Source organism: Ascaphus truei, chromosome 6 (genome assembly GCF_040206685.1).
Source record: "Ascaphus truei isolate aAscTru1 chromosome 6, aAscTru1.hap1, whole genome shotgun sequence".
NCBI lineage: Eukaryota > Metazoa > Chordata > Amphibia > Anura > Ascaphidae > Ascaphus > Ascaphus truei.
In genome coordinates, this window is record NC_134488.1 from 48,128,923 (window position 1) to 48,154,293 (window position 25,371).

The window sequence follows — 25,371 nt, forward strand, 5'->3', positions numbered from 1 at the left end:
ATATGTGTGTGTACACTATGGGAGGGGGTATATGCGTGTGTACACTATAGGAGATGGTGGGTATATGCGTGTGTACACTATGGGAGATGGTGGGTATATGCGTGTGTACACTATGGGAGATGGTGGGTATATGCGTGTGTACACTATGGGAGGGGGTATATGCGTGTGTACACTATGGGAGATGGTGGGTATATGCGTGTGTACACTATGGGAGGGGGTATATGCGTGTGTACACTATGGGAGATGGTGGGTATATGTGTGTGTAAACTATGGGAGGGGGTATATGCGTGTGTACACTATGGGAGATGGTGGGTATATGTGTGTGTAAACTATGGAAGGGGGTATATATGCGTGTGTTCACTATGGGAGATGGTGGGTATATGCGTGTGTAAACTATGGGAGGGGGTATATGCGTGTGTACACTATGGGAGATGGTGGGTATATGCGTGTGTACACTATGGGAGATGGTGGGTATATGTGTGTGTAAACTATGGGAGGGGGTATATGCGTGTGTACACTATGGGAGATGGTGGGTATATGTGTGTGTAAACTATGGGAGGGGGTATATGCGTGTGTACACTATGGGAGATGGTAGGTATATGCGTGTATACACTATGGGAGATGGTGGGTATATGCGTGTGTACACTATGAGATGGTGGGTATATGCGTGTGTACACTATGGGAGATGGTGGGTATATGTGTGTGTACACTATGGGAGGTGGTGGGTATATGCGTGTGTACACTATGGGAGGTGGTGGGTATATGCGTGTGTACACTATGGGAGGTGGTGGGTATATGCGTGTGTACACTATGGGAGGTGGTGGGTATATGCGTGTATACACTATGGGAGATGGTGGGTATATGCGTGTGTACACTATGAGATGGTGGGTATATGCGTGTGTACACTATGGGAGATGGTGGGTATATGTGTGTGTACACTATGGGAGGTGGTGGGTATATGCGTGTGTACACTATGGGAGGTGGTGGGTATATGCGTGTGTACACTATGGGAGGTGGTGGGTATATGCGTGTGTACACTATGGGAGGTGGTGGGTATATGCGTGTGTACACTATGGGAGGTGGTGGGTATATGCGTGTGTACACTATGGGAGATGGTGGGTATATGCGTGTGTACACTATGGGAGGTGGTGGGTATATGCGTGTGTACACTATGGGGGGAGGGGGTGCTGAGTCTCCGGTTGCAGAGTACCTGTTCTGTGGTCGCCAGCGGTTCCTGCAGCAGTGAAAGGGTTAAACGCGCCTCCTGTGTGTCGCTGTAACTAACCCCGGCTTCCTAACGCCACTAACCTGGTACTGGGATCCCCCCACCCCCCCCCGGAGTCATCCTCAACCGTCGGCAGAGACACGCGCGCTGTATAATGGTTAATGAGTATCTCTGTACGCTGATGGTGATTGCGCCGCACCGTATAAGTATGATGAGTATCTCTCTACGCTGATAATGAACATGCCGCGCTGTATAATGTTGCAGAGTATCTCTATCAGGGAGGTATACAGCAATGCCTTACATGCCCCTTTGACAGTGAAGCGATAGTCTTGTATTAACCGTGTCAGTGCTGGAAAACCCAGCGGCTCTGCGGGTTCCCTCTGGCAGTGAGACCGTTGGTGTCCCCCGTTCCCGCTCCCCCCTCCCTCTGTCCCTTCCTCTCTCCCTCTTCCCCTCTCTCTCTTCCCCCCCTCTCTCTCTTCCCCCCCCTCTCTCTCTTCCCCCCCCCTCTCCCCCCTCTCTCTCTTTCCCCCTCTCTCTCTTCCCCCCCTCTCTCTCTTCCCCCCTCTCTCTCTTCCCCCTCTCCCTCTTCCCTCCCTCTCCCTCTTCCCCCCCTCTCTCTCCCCCTTCCCCCCTCTCTCTTCCCCTTCCCCCTCTCTCTCTTCCCCCCTCTCTCTCTTCCCCCCCTCTGTCTTCCCCCCTCTCTCTCTTCCCCCCCCCCTCTCTCTCTTCCCCCCCTCTCTCTCTTCCCCCTCTCTCTCCCCCTCCCCTCTCTCTCATTTCCTCCCCTCTTTCTCTCCCCTCTCCCCCCTTCCGTCTCTCTCCCCCCTCTCTCTTTCCCCCTATCTCCCCCCCCCCACTCTCTCTCCTCCCCCCTCTCTCTCCCCTCTCTCTCTGGCTTGCTCTGCATGGCTGAGGTGACAGTGCTGTCCTGTTCCCGGTTTTGTTTTTTGGATTGTCCCGCGGGATTCAGGCGAGAGAGAAGCTGGAGGAGACGCGGATGGAAGTGCAAAGCGCTCAGCTCTCTCACTGCGAACTGCAGCGGCAGCTTCATAACTGCCCGGAGGCCCTGCGGGAACAAGTCCACGGCCAGCTCTCACGGGTCAGTTCGCCATCACCTGACCCATAGGTGCACGGCTATCTCTCACTCTGCCCAGGGGCACGGCTATCTCTCACTCTGCCCAGGGGCACGGCTATCTCTCACTCTGCCCAGGTGCACGGCTATCTCTCACTGTGCCCAGGTGCACGGCTATCTCTCACTGTGCCCAGGTGCACGGCTATCTCTCACTGTGCCCAGGTGCACGGCTATCTCTCACTCTGCCCAGGGGCACAGCTATCTCACACTCTGCCCAGGTGCACGGCTATCTCTCACTCTGCCATGGGGCACGGCTATCTCACACTCTGCCATGGGGCACGGCTACCTCTCACTCTGCCATGGGGCACGGCTATCTCTCACTCTGCCATGGGGCACGGCTATCTCACACTCTGCCCAGGTGCACGGCTACCTCTCACTCTGCCATGGGGCACGGCTATCTCTCACTCTGCCATGGGGCACGGCTATCTCACACTCTGCCATGGGGCACGGCTATCTCTCACTCTGCCCAGGGGCACGGCTATCTCTCACTCTGCCCAGGGGCACGGCTACCTCTCACTCTGCCATGGGGCACGGCTATCTCTCACTCTGCCATGGGGCACGGCTATCTCTCACTCTGCCATGGGGCACGGCTATCTCTCACTCTGCCATGGGGCACGGCTATCTCACACTCTGCCATGGGGCACGGCTATCTCTCACTCTGCCATGGGGCACGGCTATCTCACACTCTGCCATGGGGCACGGCTATCTCTCACTCTGCCCAGGGGCACGGCTATCTCTCACTCTGCCCAGGGGCACGGCTATCTCTCACTCTGCCCAGGGGCACGGCTATCTCTCACTCTGCCCAGGTGCACGGCTACCTCTCACTGTGCCATGGGGCATGGCTATCTCTCACTCTGCCATGGGGCACGGCTATCTCTCACTCTGCCATGGGGCACGGCTATCTCTCACTCTGCCATGGGGCACGGCTATCTCTCACTCTGCCCAGGTGCACGGCTATCTCTCACTGTGCCCAGGTGCACGGCTATCTCTCACTCTGCCATGGGGCACGGCTATCTCACACTCTGCCCAGGTGCACGGCTATCTCTCACTCTGCCATGGGGCACGGCTATCTCTCACTCTGCCATGGGGCATGGCTATCTCTCACTCTGCCCAGGGGCACGGCTATCTCTCACTCTGCCCAGGGGCACGGCTATCTCTCACTCTGCCCAGGGGCACGGCTATCTCTCACTCTGCCATGGGGCACGGCTATCTCTCACTCTGCCCAGGTGCACGGCTACCTCTCACTCTGCCATGGGGCACGGCTATCTCTCACTCTGCCATGGGGCACGGCTATCTCTCACTCTGCCATGGGGCACGGCTATCTCTCACTCTGCCATGGGGTACGGCTATCTCTCACTCTGCCATGGGGCACGGCTATCTCTCACTGTGCCATGGGGCACGGCTATCTCTCACTCTGCCATGGGGCACGGCTATCTCTCACTCTGCCATGGGGCACGGCTATCTCTCACTCTGCCATGGGGCACGGCTATCTCTCACTCTGCCATGGGGCACGGCTATCTCTCACTCTGCCCAGGGGCACGGCTACCTCTCACTCTGCCCAGGGGCACGGCTATCTCTCACTCTGCCCAGGTGCACGGCTACCTCTCACTCTGCCATGGGGCACGGCTATCTCTCACTCTGCCATGGAGAACGGCTATCTCTCACTCTGCCATGGGGCACGGCTATCTCTCACTCTGCCATGGGGCACGGCTATCTCACACTCTGCCATGGGGCACGGCTATCTCACACTCTGCCATGGGGCACGGCTATCTCACACTCTGCCATGGGGCACGGCTATCTCTCACTCTGCCCAGGGGCACGGCTATCTCTCACTCTGCCATGGGGCACGGCTATCTCACACTCTGCCCAGGTGCACGGCTATCTCTCACTCTGCCATGGGGCACGGCTATCTCTCACTCTGCCATGGGGCACGGCTATCTCTCACTCTGCCCAGGGGCACGGCTATCTCTCACTCTGCCCAGGGGCACGGCTATCTCTCACTCTGCCATGGGGCACGGCTATCTCTCACTCTGCCATGGGGCACGGCTATCTCACACTCTGCCCAGGTGCACGGCTATCTCTCACTCTGCCATGGGGCACGGCTATCTCACACTCTGCCATGGGGCACGGCTATCTCTCACTCTGCCCAGGTGCACGACTATCTCTCACTGTGCCCAGGGGCACGGCTATCTCTCACTGTGCCCAGGGGCACGGCTATCTCTCACTCTGCCATGGGGCACGGCTATATCTCACTCTGCCATGGGGCACGGCTATCTCTCACTCTGCCATGGGGCATGGCTATCTCTCACTCTGCCATGGGGCACGGCTATCTCTCACTCTGCCATGGGGCACGGCTATCTCTCACTCTGCCATGGAGAACGGCTATCTCTCACTCTGCCATGGAGAACGGCTATCTCTCGCTCTGCCCAGGGGCACGGCTATCTCTCACTCTGCCATGGGGCACGGCTATCTCTCACTCTACCCAGGGGCACGGCTATCTCTCACTCTGCCATGGGGCACGGCTATCTCTCACTCTGCCCAGGGGCACGGCTATCTCTCACTCTGCCCAGGGGCACGGCTATCTCTCACTCTGCCATGGGGCACGGCTATCTCTCACTGTGCCCAGGTGCACGGCTATCTCTCACTCTGCCCAGGGGCACGGCTATCTCACACTCTGCCCAGGTGCACGGCTATCTCTCACTCTGCCCAGGTGCACGGCTATCTCTCACTCTGCCCAGGGGCACGGCTATCTCTCACTCTGCCCAGGGGCACGGCTATCTCTCACTCTGCCATGGGGCACGGCTATCTCTCACTGTGCCCAGGTGCACGGCTATCTCTCACTCTGCCCAGGGGCACGGCTATCTCACACTCTGCCCAGGTGCACGGCTATCTCTCACTCTGCCCAGGTGCACGGCTATCTCTCACTCTGCCCAGGGGCACGGCTATCTCTCACTCTGCCTAGGGGCACGGCTATCTCTCACTCTGCCCAGGGGCACAGCTATCTCTCACTCTGCCCAGGGGCACGGCTATCTCTCACTCTGCCCAGGGGCCCGGCTATCTCTCACTGTGGCCAGGGGCACGGCTATCTCTCACTCTGCCCTTTTCCCTGGTGCACACAGTTATCTCTGCCCCTTTCCCATTAAACAGTAGGTATGATGCAGCACTTTGCTGGGTTATGGGGGCCCCTCGCTGGGTTATGGGGGCCCCTCGCTGGGTTATGGGGGCCTCTTGCTGGGTTACTTGGGCCCCTCGCTGGGTGTGGTGGCCCCTCGCTGGGTGTGGTGGCCCCTCGCTGGGTTATGGGGGTCCCTCGCTGGGTTATGGGGGCCTCTTGCTGGGTTACTTGGGCCCCTCGCTGGGTGTGGTGGCCCCTTGCTGGGTGTATGGGGCCCTCGCTGGGCTCTGCGCGGAGGGCTCGGTGATAACGCTGTTCTCCACCCCTAACTCACTAACCCCTTACCCTCTGACTCCCGTTCCTCCGAGTGTATGTCTGTATACAGTATGTACAGGGGATACTCCACACAACTATATCTTTCCCAGCGGTTATCAGACGGATAATTAATAGAGTCTCATTCTGGAGAACTGGTTTGTAGTGTGTGTGTTTGTGTGTGTGTATGTGTGTGTACGTGTATGTGTACGTGTGTGTGTACGTGTGTACGTGTGTGTAAGTGTACGTGTACGTGTGTACGTGTGTGTGTGTTATATACAGCTCAACCCCGTTACAACATGGATCCGCTTATAACACGGTCTTAGCGTGGCTCCCGATTTAAAAACATCTCCATTGTTTTTTTGTTTTTTTTAAATAACATTCAATGCTTTATTGATAATGGACACACACATTCCCCCCCCCCCATTATTATTTTATATAATAATTTATCAATGATAAAATTATAAATTATACATTATAATTATAACGCTGTCTCATTATGTGGACCCCAAACACCGTGTTATAACGAGGTTCAACTGTGTGTATATATATATATATGTATGTATATATGTATATGTATGTGTGTATATATATATATATATATATATATATGTGTATATATATATACATTTGTATATATATATATATGTGTGTATATATATATTTATATACAGTGGTCGACACATCACCAAAAAATCTACTCGCCGAACAAAAAAATCTACTCGCCACCTAGTATCAAACGTGTGCTGCTTGGGCCAATAGGAGCTCGCCACGATGTTAAATCCACTCGCCCGGGGTGTGCAAATGTATAGGTTTGTCGAACACTGTTTATATATATATATATATATGTGTATATATATGTATATATATATATATATATATATATATATATATATATATATATATATATATATATATATATGTGTGTGTGTGTGTGTGTGCGTCTATGTATATGTGTATATACATATTGTGTGTGTGTATATATAATGTACACACATTGTGCTATCCCGAGTTATAGTGGCTGTGTTCCCGTGGGATACAATGTCACCAGCTACAGATAAGAACCACTTTGACCACCTAGTCTGTCCGTGGGTGGAGGATATCCCTAGCAGCGGCCCCGATATCCTTCCGTGGCCGTGGGGGGGGGGGGGGGGGGGGCGTGTCCCTTGTCTCCCTATTGGTGGCCTGTGTCTCACACTCCTCTGGGTGTGTGTAGATGCGTGTCCTTTGTCTCTATTGGTGGCCCGTGACCAGTGTCTCACTCTTCTCCATGGCTGAGTCATGTCTCTGTGTGGGGACGTATCCCTTGTCTCTGTGTTGGTCGTGGCTGTGTGGAGGTGTGGCCCGTATCTCACTCTCCTCTGTGGCTGTTTGTGGTCTGTGTGTGTGTGGTATCCCTTGTCTCTGTGTTGGTGGCCAGTGACCCATGTCTCGCACTCTTCCGTGGCTGTGTAAGGTCTCTGTGTGGGAGGCATGCCCATGTCTCACACTCCTCCGTGGCTATGTGTGGGGGTGTACCCATGACTCTCACTCCTCCGTGGCCGTGTGAGAGCATGTCCCTTGTCTCTGTGTTGGTCGTGGCGCTGTGGGAGTGTGGTCCTAGTCTCTATTCGTGGCCCGTGTCTCACTCTTCTCTGTGGCTGTTTGTGGTGTGTGTGTGTGTGTATGGTATCCCTTGTCTCTGTGTTGGTGGCCAGTGACCCATGTCTCACACTCCTCCGTGGCTGTTTGTGGAGGCGTACCCATGTCTCTCACTCCTCCATGGCCATGTGATAGCATGTCCCTTGTCTCTGTGTTGGTCGTGGCTGTATGGGGGTTTGGCCCGTGTCTCACTCTCCTCTGTGGCTGTTTGTGACTGTGTGTGTGTGGTATCCCTTGTCTCTGTGTTGGTGACCAGTGACCCATGTCTCGCACTCTTCCGTGGCTGTGTAAGGTCTCTGTGTGGGGGGCCTGCCCATGTCTTACACTTCTCCGTGGCTGTGTGTGGCCGTGTGAGAGCATGTCCCTTGTCTCTGTGTTGGTGGCCCATGGCTCACACGCTTTCGTGGCTGTATTAAGGAGTCCGAGCACCTGGAGACTCAGACGAAGCTGTTTGAGGACCTGGAGTTCCAGCAGCTGGAGAAGGAAAGTCGCCTGGAGGAGGAAAGGGAGGCCACGAGTCAGCAACTCCTGCAGAGCAAGGGGGATTGCCACCGAAGCATAGCACGCAGGAAGGTGAGGGGGGGGGAGTGCCACGGGAGCATAGCAAGCAAGAAGGTGAGGGAGGGGGAGTGCCACGAGAGCATAGCACGCAGTAAGGTACGGGAGTGGGGATTGCCACGGAGCATAGCAGGAAGGTGAGGGTGAGGGGGGGGGAGAGCGTGCCACAGGGTGGGGTTAGGACACACATGACACACGTCCTCTCCCCTTGTGACAGGAGCGCCTGGCTGCGCTGGAGGTGCAGGCCAATCAGATCCGCGTGCAGGCATCGCAGGACGCAGAGCGGCTCGGGCAGGAGAGGAGCTCTGCATTACTGCAGCTTCACAAAGTAACGTATTCTCACAGATACAAAGTGTCCTCTTACTGTGCGTGTGCGCGGCTGTGCATACGTATGCGTACAGCTGTGTATACGTGTGCGTGTGTGCGCAGCTGTGTGCGTGCGTGCGTATACGTGTGCGTGGCTGTGTATACGTGTGCGTGGCTGTGTATACGTGTGCGTGGTTGTGTATGTGTGTGTATGTGTGTGTATCCGTGTGTGTATACGTGTGCGTGTCATTGACGTGTGTTTCTGGCCCGGCAGGAGAAGGAGAAGCTGGTTCTGTTGGAGAGACGATATCAGAGCCTCACGGGTCGGCGGGCATTCAGCTCTGGATCCAGCGCACTCAGAGAGGTGAGAGTGTATTATACACCCAGACTGTGCCCATTCCACCCCCGCCCAAACTGTACCAACCCAAACTGTGCCCATTCTGCCCCCCACCCAAACTGTGCCTGTTCCTCCCCCCACCCAAACTGTGCCCGTTCCACCCCCCACCCAAACTGTACCAAACCAAACTGTGCCCGTTCCACCCCCCACCCAAACTGTGCCTGTTCCTCCCCCCACCCAAACTGTGCCCGTTCCGCCCCCCACCCAGACTGTGTCCGTTCTTCCCCCCACCCAGACTGTGCCTGTTCCAAACTGTGCCCGTTCCGCCCCCGCCCAAACTGTGCCCGTTCCGCCCCCGCCCAAACTGTGTCCATTCTGCCCCCCTCCCAAAGTGCCTCCCCGCCACTCACACTGTGCCTGTTCCACCCCCCACTCAAACTGTGCCCGATCCATCTCCCAATTAAACTGTGCATGCCCCGCCCACCCACGCTGTGCCCGTTCCACCCCCCCACCCAAACTTGCCCGTTCCATCCCCCACCCAAACTGTACCCGTTCCACCACCCACCCAAACTGTTCCCGCCCCACTCCGCCACCCAAACAGTGCCCACCTCACCACCCAAACTGTGCCCGCACCGCCCACCCATTCAAACTGTGCCCACCTACTTAAACTGTGCCGTTCTGCCCCCACCCAAACTGTGCCTGTTTCACCACCCACCCAAACTGTGGGCAGCCTTTTCAGGAGGGGTAAAACAGTTATGTGATATTAGAGAAATCTCACTGCTATTTTTCCTTTTCCTCGCTCTTTTTGCCCTTTTGATTGAGTTTTCTATGGATTCCGCTTCCTTGGGGAGTTGCCATAGCAACTATTTAGGAAGCCACAGCACTTCCTGTTTGAATCAGGCGGCCATATTGTGCACCCTGGGAAATCTTCTCTTATCTCCGGAGAGCCCTGGTACCCTAATGAGAGGTGGCACAGGGGGCAGGCTCGCCCATTTGTACAGGATATCCTGCATATCTCCGAGGCTAGTGACTGCTTACTCGCCAACGCGGGCGCTGCTCCCATACCCGCTTCCCCCTCCCGGGCAGCAAGAAGTGAAACCCCTCACTGCCCCATCCCCTGCCTTGGCATGGTCACGCTCCTCCAGTAGTGCCTGATCCTCCCTCTCTCTCTTTCTGCTTTCCCTCTCTGCTCTCCCCCTCGCTCTCTCCCCTACTCTCTCCACTCTGCCTCTCTCTGCTCTCCCTACTTCTCTCTGCTCTCCCTTCTTCTCTCTCTCTGCTCTCCTCTCTCTCTGCTCTCTCTCTGCTCTCCCTCTCTCTGTTCTCCCTCTCTCTGTTCTCCCTCTCTCTGCTCTCCCCCTTCTCTCTGCTCTCCCCCTTCTCTCTGCTCTCCCCCTTCTCTCTGCTCTCCCCCCTTCTCTCTGCTCTCCCTCCCTCTCTCTGCTCTCTCTCTCCCTCCTCTCTGCTGTCCCTCTCTCTGCTCTCCCTCCCTCTCTCTGCTCTCCCTCCCTCTCTCTGCTCTCCCTCCCTCTCTCTGCTCTCCCTCCCTCTCTCTGCTCACCCTCCCTCTCTCTCTGCTCCCCCTCTCTCCCTCTCTCTCTGCTCTCCCTCCCTCTATCTCTCTCTGCTCTCCCTCTATCTCTCTCTGCTCTCCCTCCCTCTCTCTGCTCTCCGCTTTCCTTTTCTCTGTTTTCCCTCTCTCTCCGCTGTCTCTCCCAGCTGTCTTTCTCTCTCTCCGCTGTCTTTCTTTCTCTCTCTTCGCTGTCCCTCTCTCTCTCTCCGCTGTCCCTCTCTCTCTCTCCGTTGTCCCTCTCTCTCCGCTGTCCATCTCTCTCTCCCTTTCCGCTGTCCCTCTCTCTCTCTGCTCTCTCTTTCTCCCCGCTGTCTCTCTCTCTCTCCCCGCTGTCTCTCTCTCTCTCCCCGCTGTCTCTCTTTCTCTCTCCCCGCTGTCTTTCTCTCTCTGCTCTCTCTCACTCTCTCTGCTCTCTCTCACCTCTCTCACCTCTCTCTGCTCTCTCTCACCTCTCTCTGCTCTCTCACTCTCCCTGTGCGCTGTCTCTCTTGGGCTATCTCGCACTCTGTCTCTCTCTGTGTGCTCTGACCGTTCAGTCACATGTCATGTCTGCGGCGGTCTCATACAGTGGGATGTCGCCTCTCTGGATGGGACGCGTTTACATGACAGCATATTATTATTAGTATTAGCTGATTATTATTAGTATTAGCTGATTATTATTAGTATTAGCTGATTATTATTAGTATTAGCTGATTATTATTAGTATTAGCTGATTATTATTAATATTACCTGATTATTATTAATATTACCTGATTATTATTAGTATTATCTGATTATTATTAGTATTAGCTGATTATTATTAGTATTACCTGATTATAATTAGTATTATTTTGCATGCTGTTTTATCACTGCACTGTCACTTTTATTTGAATATTATTTGATGTAATGATTTTATTCGTATTGTTCCACATTTCTAATGTTCCTATTTTATTTTGTTTCATTGTATTTACTTTTCTTATATACATTTTTATTAGTAATATGTATTGTCTTTTCATATTAGCGTTATTAATCCTATTATCCGTATTAATCTTCATGTATATCATTTTTAATTTTATTATATTTTATATGTGACATCTCCCCCCCTCTCTCATCTCCCCCCCTCTCTCATCTCCCCCTCTCTCATCTCCTCCCCCTCTCTCATCTCCCACCACCTCTCATCTCCCCCTCTCTCTCATCTCCCACTCTCTCATCTCCCCCCTCTCTCTCATCTTCCCCCCCTCTCTCATCTTCCCCCCTCTCTCTCATCTTCCCCCCTCTCATCATCTTCCTCCCTCTCTCTCTTTCTGCTTTCCCTCTCTGCTCTCCCCCTCGCTCTCTCCCCTACTCTCTCCACTCTGCCTCTCTCTGCTCTCCCTACTTCTCTCTGCTCTCCCTTCTTCTCTCTCTCTGCTCTGCTCTCTCTCTGCTCTCCCTCTCTCTGCTCTCCCTCTCTCTGTTCTCCCTCTCTCTGTTCTCCCTCTCTCTGTTCTCCCTCTCTCTGCTCTCCCCCTTCTCTCTGCTCTCGCCCTTCTCTCTGCTCTCCCCCTTCTCTCTGCTCTCCCCCCTTCTCTCTGCTCTCCCTCCCTCTCTCTGCTCTCTCTCTCCCTCCTCTCTGCTGTCCCTCTCTCTGCTCTCCCTCCCTCTCTCTGCTCTCCCTCCCTCTCTCTGCTCTCCCTCCCTCTCTCTGCTCTCCCTCCCTCTCTCTGCTCACCCTCCCTCTCTCTCTGCTCCCCCTCTCTCCCTCTCTCTCTGCTCTCCCTCCCTCTATCTCTCTCTGCTCTCCCTCTATCTCTCTCTGCTCTCCCTCCCTCTCTCTGCTCTCCGCTTTCCTTTTCTCTGTTTTCCCTCTCTCTCCGCTGTCTCTCCCAGCTGTCTTTCTCTCTCTCCGCTGTCTTTCTTTCTCTCTCTTCGCTGTCCCTCTCTCTCTCTCCGCTGTCCCTCTCTCTCTCTCCGTTGTCCCTCTCTCTCCGCTGTCCATCTCTCTCTCCCTTTCCGCTGTCCCTCTCTCTCTCTGCTCTCTCTTTCTCCCCGCTGTCTCTCTCTCTCCCCCCGCTGTCTCTCTCTCTCTCCCCGCTGTCTCTCTTTCTCTCTCCCCGCTGTCTTTCTCTCTCTGCTCTCTCTGCTCTCTCTCACTCTCTCTGCTCTCTCTCTGCTCTCTCTGCTCTCTCTCTGCTCTCTCTCACCTCTCTCTGCTCTCTCACTCTCCCTGTGCGCTGTCTCTCTTGGGCTATCTCGCACTCTGTCTCTCTCTGTGTGCTCTGACCGTTCAGTCACATGTCATGTCTGCGGCGGTCTCATACAGTGGGATGTCGCCTCTCTGGATGGGACGCGTTTACATGACAGCATATTATTATTAGTATTAGCTGATTATTATTAGTATTAGCTGATTATTATTAGTATTAGCTGATTATTATTAGTATTAGCTGATTATTATTAGTATTAGCTGATTATTATTAGTATTAGCTGATTATTATTAATATTACCTGATTATTATTAATATTACCTGATTATTATTAGTATTATCTGATTATTATTAGTATTAGCTGATTATTATTAGTATTACCTGATTATAATTAGTATTATTTTGCATGCTGTTTTATCACTGCACTGTCACTTTTATTTGAATATTATTTGATGTAATGATTTTATTCGTATTGTTCCACATTTCTAATGTTCCTATTTTATTTTGTTTCATTGTATTTACTTTTCTTATATACATTTTTATTAGTAATATGTATTGTCTTTTCATATTAGCGTTATTAATCCTATTATCCGTATTAATCTTCATGTATATCATTTTTAATTTTATTATATTTTATATGTGACATCTCCCCCCCTCTCTCATCTCCCCCCCTCTCTCATCTCCCCCCTCTCTCATCTCCTCCCCCTCTCTCATATCCCACCACCTCTCATCTCCCCCTCTCTCTCATCTCCCACTCTCTCATCTCCCCCCTCTCTCTCATCTTCCCCCCCTCTCTCATCTTCCCCCCTCTCTCTCATCTTCCCCCCTCTCATCATCTTCCGCCCTCTCTCTCATCTCCCCCCTCTCATCATCTTCCGCCCTCTCTCTCATCTCCCCCTCTCTCTCTCATCTTCCCCCCATCTCTCTTCTCCCTCAATCCCCTCTCTCATCTCCACTACTCTCTCATCTCCCCCTCTCATCTCCCCTACTCTCTCATCTCCCCCTCACTCTCATCTCCCTCATCTCTCCCCCCGATCTCTCATCTCCCCCCCTCTCTCTCTCTCTCATCTCCCCCCCTCTATCTCATCTCCCCCCTCTATCTCATCTCCCCCCTCTATCTCATCTCTCCCCTCTCTCTCATCATCTCCCCCCTCTCTCTCATCGCCCCCCTCCTCTCTCATCGCCCCCCTCCTCTCTCATCGCCCCCCTCCTCTCTCATCGCCCCCCTCCTCTCCCCCATCTCTCTCTCTCCTCCCTCCTCTCTCATCCCCCCTGCACTCTCATCTCTCCACCTTCTCCCCCCTCTCTCTCATCTCCCCCTCTCGCTCATCTCCCCCTCTCTCTCATCTCCCCCCCTCTCTCTCATCTCTCCCCTCCTCTCTCATCTCCCCCCTCCTCTCTCATCCCCCTTGAACTCTCATCTCTCCACCTTCTCCCCCCTCTCTCTCATCTCCCCCCCTCTCTCTCATCTCCCCCTCTTTCTCATCTCCCCCCCTCTCTCTCATCTCTCCCCTCCTCTCTCATATCCCCCCTCTCTCATATCCCCCCTCTTCTCCCCCATCTCTCTCTCCCCCCCTCTCTCATCCCCCCTGCACTCTCATCTCTCCACCTTCTCCCCCCTCTCTCTCATCTCCCCCTCTCTCTCATCTCCCCCTCTCTCATCTCCCCCCCCCTCTCTCATCTCCCCCTCTCTCTCTCTCATCTCCCCCTCTCCCTCATCTCCCCCCCTCTCTCTCATCTCCCCCCCTCTCTCTCATCTCCCCCCTCTCTCTCATCTCCCCCCTCTCTCTCATCTCCCCCTCTCTCTCATCTCTCCCCATCAGTACGTGACCTTAGATCAGCTCAATGAGATACTGGGGAGCATGCAAACAGGCCCCGCCCCTGCTTCGCTCCCATTGGCTGTCAGTGGTGTGGGCTCCGCCTCTCACGCTGCTTCTTCTGAAGACTTTCCTCCTGATCAACTCTTCTCCTCCTCGTCCTCCTCTCCCTCCCTCTCTCCGGAGGTTTGTTCAACTCCTCTCACTTTCTGTTTTTTTCCCCTCCATTTTCCATCTCCCCCTCTCACTACATCTCTCCCCCCTCTTGACCTCTCCCCCCCTGCACCCTATCTCTCCCTCTTTTGCCCTATTTCTCACCCCCCCCCCTTTGCCCTATCTCTATCCCCCCTCACCCTCTCTCCCCTCCAGCCCTGTCTCTCTCCCCCCCTCGCCCTGTCTCTCTCCCCCCCTCGCCCTGTCTCTCTTCCCCCCCCCTCGCCCTGTCTCTCTTCCCCCCCCTCGCCCTGTCTCTCTTCCCCCCCCTCGCCCTGTCTCTCTTCCCCCCCTCGCCCTGTCTCTCTTCCCCCCTCGCCCTATCTCTCTTCCCCCCCCCCTCGCCCTGTCTCTCTCCCCCCCTCACCCTGTCTCTCTCCCGCTGCCTCACTATCTCTCTCTTGTTTTGCAGGACATACTGAGTGTGCATTATTTATTCTTTTGGTTTACTCTCCCTCTTTATTCTGGTTCTGTCCCTCCCACTGCTCTCTCTCTCCCTCCCTCTCTCTCTCTCTCCCTCTCCCTCTCCATCTCTTTCTCTCTCTCCCACCTCTCTTCGATCTTCCCTCTCCCTTTCTCCAGGTGGACTCCCCACCTTCCGAGGATCTCTCTGCGCCCCCTGCTTCTGATTTGGACACCTGGTACCAGGAAATCGTGTCTGTCCCTTCCTCCTCTCCTCCTTCCTCCCCTCCTCCTCTCCCTGCTAAATCTCACTCTTCCCGTAAGGCCCCCCCGCAGGTAATCTGCCCTCCTCCCTGGTACATCCGTCTCTTTGTGCAGACTCCTGGGGTCTGGCAGGGCACAGAGCAAGGGATTCTGGGACATAGTGTGGCTGCAGAGCAAAGGATTCTGGGCTATAACAGAACCCTGTGTGTGTATACTGCATCTAGTAAACTGCTCAGTGTAATGTATGTAAAATAGTATTTATATAGAACCAGCCATGTACGCGGCACTGTACAGCATTACTATAGGATGTAAATAATGTACATTACAAACACTGACAATAAGTGCAGCAGGTAAATAAAAACATGGCCGAAGGAAACCCTACCCCGCAGAGCTTACGCTCTTAAGTGCGTGTGGCGTGCACAGCGGGAGGCGTACAACGTCCAATGAGAGGATTCTTTTTAAGAGGTGGATTTTTTGCTGGGCTTTGAGTGAGGAAAGTGAAGATGAGGAAGGAATATGGAGGGGGGAGGGAGGTGTGGAACAGGTGTAAGGCAGAAGAGGGCTGTACAGGTAAAAGGTGCAAAGAGGAGACAGCCTTGGGGTAACAAGATCAGAGGTGAGATATATGGAGGTGCAGAGGGGTGACGAGAGATCTGAGGTGAGATATATGGAGGTGCAGAGGGGGTAACGAGATCTGAGGTGAGATATATGGAGGTGCAGAGGGGGTAACGAGATCAGAGTTGAGATATATGGAGGTGCAGAGGGGTAACGAGATCAGAGGTGAGATATATGGAGGTGCAGAGGGGTAACGAGATCAGAGGTGAGATATATGGAGGTGCAGAGAGGGTAACGAGATCAGAGGTGAGATATATGGAGGTGTAGAGGGGTAACGAGATCAGAGGTGAGATATATGGAGGTGCAGAGGGGGTAACGAGATCAGAGGTGAGATATATGAAGGTGCAGAGGGGGTAACAAGATCAGAGGTGAGATATATGAAGGTGCAGAGGTATGTAACAACAGATGGCTGTGACCCATCTTAAGTGTCCCAGTTAAAGTGTGTGACAGTTAATTTTGGAGTTAAAATTGGAGGTGCAACTGTGAGAACTTTACTTTCTAAAAGCTGTGATTCTTTGTACTTTCTATCCCCCAGTACCTGAGAAGTCTCTCCTCCTGCATCTCACTATGCCCTCCCTACTGCTTTTTCTGTTTACTGTTTCCTCACTCCTTGGTGAACGTCTCTGTTCTCTCCAACTTCCCTACTCCCCACTGCACCATTATTTATACACCTCTCTCCCAACAACTTCTTTACCCCTCAATAAAAAGCACCCCCACAAATCTTCTATTCACACCCTCTATCTACTCCTTCCCGCTGCTGGGGATCTCCCCTAAGCCTGAAGCCAGACATACACATCTGATTTCACCCACGCCTCCCTGCCACCTCTTCCCACTCACGCCTCCCTGCCACCTCTTCCCACTCACGCCTCCCTGCCACCTCTTCCCACTGACGCCTCCCTGCCACCTCTTCCCGCTCACGCCTTCCTGACACCTCTTCCCACTCACGCCTCCCTGCCACCTCTTCCCACCCACACCTCCCTACCACCTCTTCCTCTGTAAAGTGTGTTAACCCTTAAGTTATTTGACTAACCTTAAAACTTGCCCCACAAATCAAGCATCCCAATAGTCTGCTCTCATGGCCACTGTCCCACACTCAGTCACTCCTAACACCCATTGTGACCAAGCACTTATTCCCTCACCTGCTGTCTCTGTAAGTTCCCCATCAAACTTCTTAGATTGTAAGCTCTTCGGGGCAGGGATTTCCTTTCCTATTGTCTGATTTTGCTGTGCTTATTGTATTATTATAATTCAATGTACTGTATTCTTTGTGAAGCGCTGGGTACACTTTTGGCGCTATATAAATAAAGACATACAATACAGATCAGAGGTGAGATATATGGAGGTGCAGAGGGGTGTAACGAGAGATCAGAGGTGAGATATATGGAGGTGCAGAGGGGTGTAACGATAGATCAGAGGTGAGATATATGGAGGTGCAGAGGGGTGTAACGAGAGATCAGAGGTGAGATATATGGAGGTGCAGAGGGGTGTAACGAGAGATCAGAGGTGATATATATACGGAGGTGCAGAGGGGTGTAACGAGAGATCAGAGGTGAGATATATGGAGGTGCAGAGGGGTGTAACGAGAGATCAGAGGTGAGATATATGGAGGTGCAGAGGGGTGTAACGAGAGATCAGAGGTGAGATATACGGAGGTGCAGAGGGGTGTAACGAGAGATCAGAGGTGAGATATATGGAGGTGCAGAGGGGTGTAACGAGAGATCAGAGGTGATATATATACGGAGGTGCAGAGGGGTGTAACGAGAGATCAGAGGTGAGATATATGGAGGTGCAGAGGGGTGTAACGAGAGATCAGAGGTGAGATATATGGAGGTGCAGAGGGGTGTAACGAGAGATCAGAGGTGAGATATATGGAGGTGCAGAGGGGTGTAACGAGAGATCAGAGGTGAGATATATGGAGGTGCAGAGGGGTGTAACGAGAGATCAGAGGTGAGATATATGGAGGTGCAGAGGGGTGTAACGAGAGATCAGAGGTGAGATATATGGAGGTGCAGAGGGGTGTAACGAGAGATCAGAGGTGAGATATATGGAGGTGCAGAGGGGGTAACGAGAGATCAGAGGTGAGATATATGGAGGTGCAGAGGGGTGTAACGAGAGATCAGAGGTGAGATATATGGAGGTGCAGAGGGGTGTAACGAGAGATCAGAGGTGAGGGCCGGCTTGCATGTATATAACAGGATGTGCATGTTTATATAATAGAACATGTGCGTGTGTATAACAGTTCAGCGCGTGTGCAACGGGGTCAGCGCGTGTGCAACGGGGTCAGTGTCCCCCTCATGCCTTCTGCTTCCCCTCTCTAACCCGCCCACTCCCCTTTTTCTCCCACTAGCTTTCCCGCTCCCGGACAGATATTGAGGGTGGGGGTACCCTGCCACGGATGAAGGCCGTCTCTCCCGCCTCCTCCCACTTCTCCGTGGCCACACTGGGCCGTAGCGTGTCCCCGAAGGTAGGTGAGCACTGCCCGCTCTGTGCCAGGGTACGGGTCTCCCTATTAACCCCGCGCTGACCCCTGTCAGGTCCTGAAGACCCCAGTCTCGCTGCGATCCATGTGTAGGGTTTGCAGTAATGCAGGGCTCTCCTCATCTTCCTTTCCCAGAATGCCCTGCTGGCACAGAATGGCTCGAACAGCCTCTCCAGGGGCCTAGCGGTCACTCTGCAGGATATTCAGAGCAAGAGGCAGCTGGCACTGCAGCAGAAAGGTGAGAGCGTGGGGGGGGGGGAAGGGGGAGTCTCACCCTGTGGACAGCGGGCATCTCGCGCTCTCCCTTCCCTTCTCTCTCCCCTCTCTCACTCTATCTCTCCCCTCCCTTCTCTCTCACTCACTCTCTTCCCTCCCTCCCTCCCTCCTCTCTCCCCTCTCACTTCTCTCTCTATCTCCACTCCCTCACTTCTCTCTCCCCTCACTCTATCGCTTCTTCCTCCCCTCTCTCTCTCTCTTCCCTCCCTTCTCTTCCCTTCTCTCCCCGCTCTCACTCTCTTTTCCCTTCCCCCCCTTCTCTCTCTCTCTCCCTCCCTCTATCTATCACTCTCCCCTCCCTTCCTTCTCTCTCCCCCCTCCCTCCCACCTCCCCTGTTTGCGCTCTCTCTCTGCCCCTCGCCGCTCTCTCTCTGCCCTCACGCGCTCTCTCTCTCTGCCCCTCACACACACTCTCTCTCTGCCCTTGCGCTCTCTCTGCCCCTCGCTGCTCTCTCTCTGCCCCTCGCTGCTCTCTCTGCCCCTCGCTGCTCTCTCTCTCTGCCGCACGCGCATGCTCTCTCTCTGCCCCTCGCACACTCTCTCTCTGCCCTTGCACTCTCTCTCTCTGCCTTTCGCCGCTCTCTCTCTGCCGCGCGCTCTCTCTTTCTGACCCTCGCACACTCTCTTTCTCTCTCCCTCACACACTCTCTCTCTCTGCCCTTGCGCGCTCTCTCTGCCCTCGCGCTCTCTCACCCTGCGCATGTCTCTTTAGCAGACGGGCCAGACACAGAGAGCTCTCTGGCATCTGATGTGACAGGTAGTCAGACAGTTTGCTGTGACACCCGCCCTGCATGTCACCTGCATGTCACCTATAGGACATGGACCCGTGTCCCCTCCCTGCATGTCACCTGCAGGTCACCTATAGGACATGGACCCGTGTCCCCTCCCTGCATGTCACCTATAGGACATGGACCCGTGTCCCTGCCCTGCATGTCACCTATAGGACATGGACCCGCGTCCCCTCCCTGCATGTCACCTATAGGACATGGACCTGTGTCCCCTCCCTGCATGTCACCTATAGGACACGGAGTCTGTCCTTCCCAGCACAGGGTGACCTGTGACCTGCGTGTGTCATGCGCGTGGTCTGTCCTTCCCAGAACAGGGTGACCTTTGACCTGTGACCTGTTCATGGAGTGGCTCCTGGCTTTGAGATGAACGATGTGTGCGCCCGCGTCTCTCTGGGTCTGTGCGCCCGCGTCTCTCTGGGTCTGTGCGCCCGCGTCTCTCTGGGTCTGTGCGCGCCCGCGTCTCTGGGTCTGCGCGCCCGCGTCTCTCTGGGTCTGTGCGCCCGCGTCTCCCTGGGTCTGTGCGCCCGCGTCTCTCTGGGTCTGTGCGCCCGCGTCTCTCTGGGTCTGTGTGCGGCCGCGTCTCTCTGGGTCTGTGTGCGCCCGCGTCTCTCTGGGTCTGTGTGTGCCCGCGTCTCTCTGGGTCTGTGCGCCCGCGTCTCTCTGGGTCTGTGCGCCCGCGTCTCTCTGGGTCTGTGCGCCCGCGTCTCTCTGGGTCTGTGCGCCCGCGTCTCTCTGGGTCTGTGTGCGCCCGCGTCTCTCTGGGTCTGTGCGCCCGCGTCTCTCTGGGTCTGTGTGCGCCCGCGTCTCTCTGGGTCTGTGTGCGCCCGCGTCTCTCTGGGTCTGTGCGCCCGCGTCTCTCTGGGTCTGTTCGCGCCCGCGTCTCTCTGGGTCTGTGTGCGCCCGCGTCTCTCTGGGTCTGTGCGCCCGCGTCTCTCTGGGTCTGTGCGCCCGCGTCTCTCTGGGTCTGTGTGCCCGCGTCTCTCTGGGTCTGTGCGCGCCCGCGTCTCTCTGGGTCTGTGCGCACCCGCGTCTCTCTGGGTCTGTGCGCCCGCATCTCTCTGGGTCTGTGCGCCCGCGTCTCTCTGGGTCTGTGCGCCCGCGTCTCTCTGGGTCTGTGCGCCCGCGTCTCTCTGGGTCTGTGCGCCCGCGTCTCTCTGGGTCTGTGCGCCCGCGTCTCTCTGGGTCTGTGCGCGCCCGCGTCTCTCTGGGTCTGTGCGCCCGCGTCTCTCTGGGTCTGTGCGCCCGCGTGTCTGGGTCTGTGTGCCCGCGTCTCTCTGGGTCTGTGCGCGCCCGCGTCTCTCTGGGTCTGTGCGCCCGCGTCTCTCTGGGTCTGTGCGCCCGCGTCTCTCTGGGTCTGTGCGCCCGCGTCTCTCTGGGTCTGTGCGCCCGCGTCTCTCTGGGTCTGTGCGCCCGCGTCTCTCTGGGTCTGTGCGCGCCCGTGTCTCTCTGGGTCTGTGTGCGCCCGCGTGTCTGGGTCTGTGTGCCCGCGTCTCTCTGGGTCTGTGCGCGCCCGCGTCTCTCTGGGTCTGTGCGCCCGCGTCTCTCTGGGTCTGTGCGCCCGCGTCTCTCTGGGTCTGTGTGCGCCCGCGTCTCTCTGGGTCTGTGCGCCCGCGTCTCTCTGGGTCTGTGTGTGCCCGCGTCTCTCTGGGTCTGTGTGCGCGCGCGTCTCTCTGGGTCTGTGCGCCCGCGTCTCTCTGGGTCTGTGCGCCCGCGTCTCTCTGGGTCTGTGCGCCCGCGTCTCTCTGTGTCTGTGCGCCCGCGTCTCTCTGGGTCTGTGCGCCCGCGTCTCTCTGGGTCTGTGCGCGCCCGCGTCTCTCTGGGTCTGTGCGCCCGCGTCTCTCTGGGTCTGTGCGCCCGCGTCTCTCTGGGTCTGTGCGCGCCCGCGTCTCTCTGGGTCTGTGTGCGCCCGCGTCTCTCTGGGTCTGTGTGCGCCCGCGTCTCTCTGGGTCTGTGCGCCCGCGTCTCTCTGGGTCTGTGCGCCCGCGTCTCTCTGGGTCTGTGCGCCCGCGTCTCTCTGGGTCTGTGCGCCCGCGTCTCTCTGGGTCTGTGCGCCCGCGTCTCTCTGGGTCTGTGCGCCCGCGTCTCTCTGGGTCTGTGTGCCCGCGTCTCTCTGGGTCTGTGCGCCCGCGTCTCTCTCTGGGTCTGTGCGCCCGCGTCTCTCTGGGTCTGTGCGCCCGCGTCTCTCTGGGTCTGTGCGCCCGCGTCTCTCTGGGTCTGTGCGCGCCCGCGTCTCTCTGGGTCTGTGCGCCCGCGTCTCTCTGGGTCTGTGCGCGCCCGCGTCTCTCTGGGTCTGTGCGCCCGCGTCTCTCTGGGTCTGTGCGCCCGCGTCTCTCTTGGTCTGTGTGCGCCCGCGTCTCTCTGGGTCTGTGCGCCCGCGTCATTGCCTTAGAAAGACAGGTCAGAAGGAAATCCCTAATGTAATAACATGCTGCATTATATAATGATGCAGAGTATCTCTATACACTCATCATGAACACGCGGCGCTGTATAAGGGTGGAGAGTATCTATTCCCTGATGATGGATACACTGCACTGTATAATGATGTTGAGTATCTTTGTTGTGTCCGCCCCCTCCAGGTCAGCAGGTAATAGAGGAGCAGCGCAGACGCCTGGCTGAGCTGAAGCAGAGAGCAGCGGTTGAGGCTCAGTCTCAGTGGGATTCCCTCCACGGGGGTCCCCACCCCGGCCAGGGTTACCCTCCCATCATGCATCACTCCATCCTGCATCACCAGCGGCCCCTGCACCCCCGCGAGGAAGACCCCGTACACGGATACGACACGCTAAGCCTGGAGAGCTCAGACAGTTTGGATACTAGCGTGTCCACCGGGAACTCTGCATGTTCCCCTGATAACATGTCTAGGTAAGGGGTGCTAAGCATGTCTCTCCTCTCTGTGTGTCTGTCTCTCCCTCTGTCTGTCTGTCTGTCTCTCCCTCTGCCTGTCTGTCTCTCTCCTCATCTCCCTCCCCCTCTGTGTGTGTCTCTCTCCCCCCCTCCCTCGTGCGTGTCCCCCTTCCCCCTCCCCCTTGCGCCTCACGCTCCCCTCTCGTGGCAGTGCTAGTGGCCTGGATATACTGAAGATTGAGGAGATGGAGCGGATGCTGCTGGAAGCTCACGCAGAGAGAGCCAGGCTGGTGGAGTCCAGGGTGAGTGACCTGGATGGGGTGCGATGCTCTGCCGAGGGGGTGGGAGGTTAATGCAGCAATGCTCTGCAGGTTAACGAGACAGATTAATAGCCGCGCTGCAGGTAACGAGAGTTTTTGAGATGACCTTTGACCCCTCAGGAGCGAGAGGTTGAGGTGCGCAGGAGAGCGCTGGAGGAAGAGAGGAGACGACGAGAGGACTTGGAGAGACGCCTGCAGGATGAGACCGCTCACCGACAGAGATTGGTGGAGAAGGCGGTCAAGATGAGAGAGAAGCATTTCTCACAGGTTAGAATTCAGGCGGCGTCTGTGCGCCCGCGTCTCTGCGTCTGTGCGCCCGCGTCTCTCTGGGTCTGTGCGCCTGCGTCAGTGTGCCCGCATCTCTCTGGGTCTGTGTGCCCGCGTCTCTGCGTCTGTGTGCCCGCGTCTCTGCGTCTGTGTGCCCGCGTCTCTGCGTCTGTGTGCCCGCGTCTCTGCGTCTCTGTGCCCGCATCAGTGCGCCCACGTCTGTGTGCCCGCGTCTCTCTGGGTCTGTGCGCCTGCGTCTGTGCGCCCGCCTCTCTGGGTCTGTCTGCCCGCGTCTGTGTGCCCTCATCTCTCTGGGTCTGTGTTCTCGCGTCTCTGCGTCTGTGTGCCCGCGTCAGTGCGCCCACGTCTGTGTGCCCGTGTCTCCCTGGGTCTGTGTTCCCGCGTCTCTCTGGGTCTGTGTGCCCACGTCTCTGCGTTTGTGCGCCCGTGTCTCTGTGGGTCTGTACGCCCGCGTCTAAGTGCCTGCGTCTGTGTGCCCCCGTCTCTGGGTCTGTGCGCCCCCGTCTCTGGGTCTGTGCGCCCGCGTCTCTGGGTCTGTGCGCCCGCGTCTCTCTGGGTCTGTGCGGCCGCGTGTCTGCGTCTGTGCGCCCGCGTCTCTGCGTCTGTGCGCCCGCGTCTCTCTGGGTCTGTGTGCGCCCGCGTCTCTGGGTCTGTGCGCCCGCGTCTCTGGGTCTGTGCGCCCCCGTCTCTGGGTCTGTGCGCCCGCGTCTCTCTGGGTCTGTGCGGCCGCGTGTCTGCGTCTGTGCGCCCGCGTCTCTGCGCCCGCGTCTCTCTGGGTCTGTGCGCCCGCGTCTCTCTGGATCTGTGCGGCCGCGTCTCTCTGGGTCTGTGTGCGCCCGCGTCTCTCTGGGTCTGTGCGCCCGCGTCTCTCTGGGTCTGTGCGCCCGCGTCTCTCTGGGTCTGTGTGCGCCCGCGTCTCTGGGTCTGTGCGCCCGCGTCTCTCTGGGTCTGTGCGCCCGTGTCTCTCTGGGTCTGTGCGCCCGCGTCTCTCTGGGTCTGTGCGGCCGCGTGTCTGCGTCTGTGCGCCCGCGTCTCTGCGCCCGCGTCTCTCTGGGTCTGTGCGCCCGCGTCTCTCTGGATCTGTGCGGCCGCGTCTCTCTGGGTCTGTGTGCGCCCGCGTCTCTCTGGGTCTGTGCGCCCGCGTCTCTCTGGGTCTGTGCGCCCGCGTCTCTCTGGGTCTGTGCGCCCGCGTCTCTCTGGGTCTGTGCGCCCGCGTCTCTCTGGGTCTGTGCGCCCGTGTCTCTCTGGGTCTGTGCGCCCGCGTCTCTCTGGGTCTGTGCGCCCGCGTCTCTCTGGGTCTGTGCGCCCGCGTCTCTCTGGGTCTGTGCGCCCGCGTCTCTCTGGGTCTGTGCGCCCGCGTCTCTCTGGGTCTGTGCGCCCGCGTCTCTCTGGGTCTGTGCGCCCGCGTCTCTCTGGGTCTGTGCGCCCGCGTCTCTCTGGGTCTGTGTGCGCCCGCGTCTCTCTGGGTCTGTGCGCCCGCGTCTCTCTGCGTCTGTGTGGCCGCGTCTCTGCGTCTGTGCGCCCGCGTCTCTGCGTCTGTACGCCCGCGTCTCTCTGGGTCTGTGCGCCCGCGTCTCTCTGGGTCTGTGCGCCCGCGTCTCTCTGGGTCTGTGCGCCCGCGTCTCTCTGGGTCTGTGTGCGCCCGCGTCTCTCTGGGTCTGTGCGCCCGCGTCTCTCTGGGTCTGCGCGCCCGCGTCTCTCTGGGTCTGTGCGCCCGCGTCTCTCTGGGTCTGTGCGCCCGCGTCTCTCTGTGTCTGTGCGCCCGCGTCTCTCTGGGTCTGTGCGCGCCCGCGTCTCTCTGGGTCTGTGCGCGCCCGCGTCTCTCTGGGTCTGTGTGCGCCCGCGTCTCTCTGGGTCTGTGCGCCCGCGTCTCTCTGGGTCTGTGTGCGCCCGCGTCTCTCTGGGTCTGTGCGCCCGCGTGTCTCTGGGTCTGTGCGCCCGCGTCTCTCTGGGTCTGTGTGCGCCCGCGTCTCTCTGGGTCTGTGCGCCCGCGTCTCTCTGGGTCTGTGCGCCCGCGTCTCTCTGGGTCTGTGCGCCCGCGTCTCTCTGGGTCTGTGCGCCCGCGTCTCTCTGGGTCTGTGCGCCCGCGTCTCTCTGGGTCTGTGCGCCCGCGTCTCTCTGGGTCTGTGTGCGCCCGCGTCTCTCTGGGTCTGTGCGCCCGTGTCTCTCTGGGTCTGTGCGCCCGCGTCTCTCTGGGTCTGTGCGCCCGCGTCTCTCTGGGTCTGTGCGCCCGCGTCTCTCTGGGTCTGTGCGGCCGCGTCTCTCTGGGTCTGTGCGCCCGCGTCTCTCTGGGTCTGTGCGCCCGCGTCTCTCTGGGTCTGTGCGCCCGCGTCTCTCTGGGTCTGTGCGCCCGCGTCTCTCTGGGTCTGTGTGCGCCCGCGTCTCTCTGGGTCTGTGCGCCCGCGTCTCTCTGCGTCTGTGTGGCTGCGTCTCTGCGTCTGTGCGCCCGCGTCTCTGCGTCTGTACGCCCGCGTCTCTCTGGGTCTGTGCGCCCGCGTCTCTCTGGGTCTGTGCGCCCGCGTCTCTCTGGGTCTGTGCGCCCGCGTCTCTCTGGGTCTGTGTGCGCCCGCGTCTCTCTGGGTCTGTGCGCCCGCGTCTCTCTGGGTCTGTGTGCGCCCGCGTCTCTCTGGGTCTGCGCGCCCGCGTCTCTCTGGGTCTGTGCGCCCGCGTCTCTTTGGGTCTGTGCGCCCGCGTCTCTCTGTGTC

General features: G+C 57.1%; 1 protein-coding gene across 19 annotated transcripts in view; it reads left to right on the forward strand.

The window, feature by feature from the left end:
• The window catches only part of PHLDB1 (pleckstrin homology like domain family B member 1), a 128,572-nt gene that overhangs the window by 88,359 nt on the left and 14,842 nt on the right, over positions 1–25,371 (forward strand). For 8 of the 19 annotated variants that reach the window (XM_075604170.1, XM_075604176.1, XM_075604179.1 and 5 more), the window contains 12 exons: positions 2,199–2,327; positions 7,846–8,001; positions 8,204–8,314; positions 8,567–8,656; positions 14,187–14,366; positions 14,976–15,131; positions 18,022–18,138; positions 18,289–18,391; positions 19,142–19,186; positions 21,794–22,076; positions 22,270–22,360; positions 22,499–22,645. In XM_075604170.1, the coding sequence (XP_075460285.1) occupies positions 2,199–2,327; positions 7,846–8,001; positions 8,204–8,314; positions 8,567–8,656; positions 14,187–14,366; positions 14,976–15,131; positions 18,022–18,138; positions 18,289–18,391; positions 19,142–19,186; positions 21,794–22,076; positions 22,270–22,360; positions 22,499–22,645 (1,608 nt within the window). The remainder of the gene's footprint in view (positions 1–2,198; positions 2,328–7,845; positions 8,002–8,203; positions 8,315–8,566; positions 8,657–14,186; positions 14,367–14,975; positions 15,132–18,021; positions 18,139–18,288; positions 18,392–19,141; positions 19,187–21,793; positions 22,077–22,269; positions 22,361–22,498; positions 22,646–25,371) is intronic. The other 11 variants (XM_075604178.1, XM_075604180.1, XM_075604181.1 and 8 more) reach the window with 9 other exon arrangements.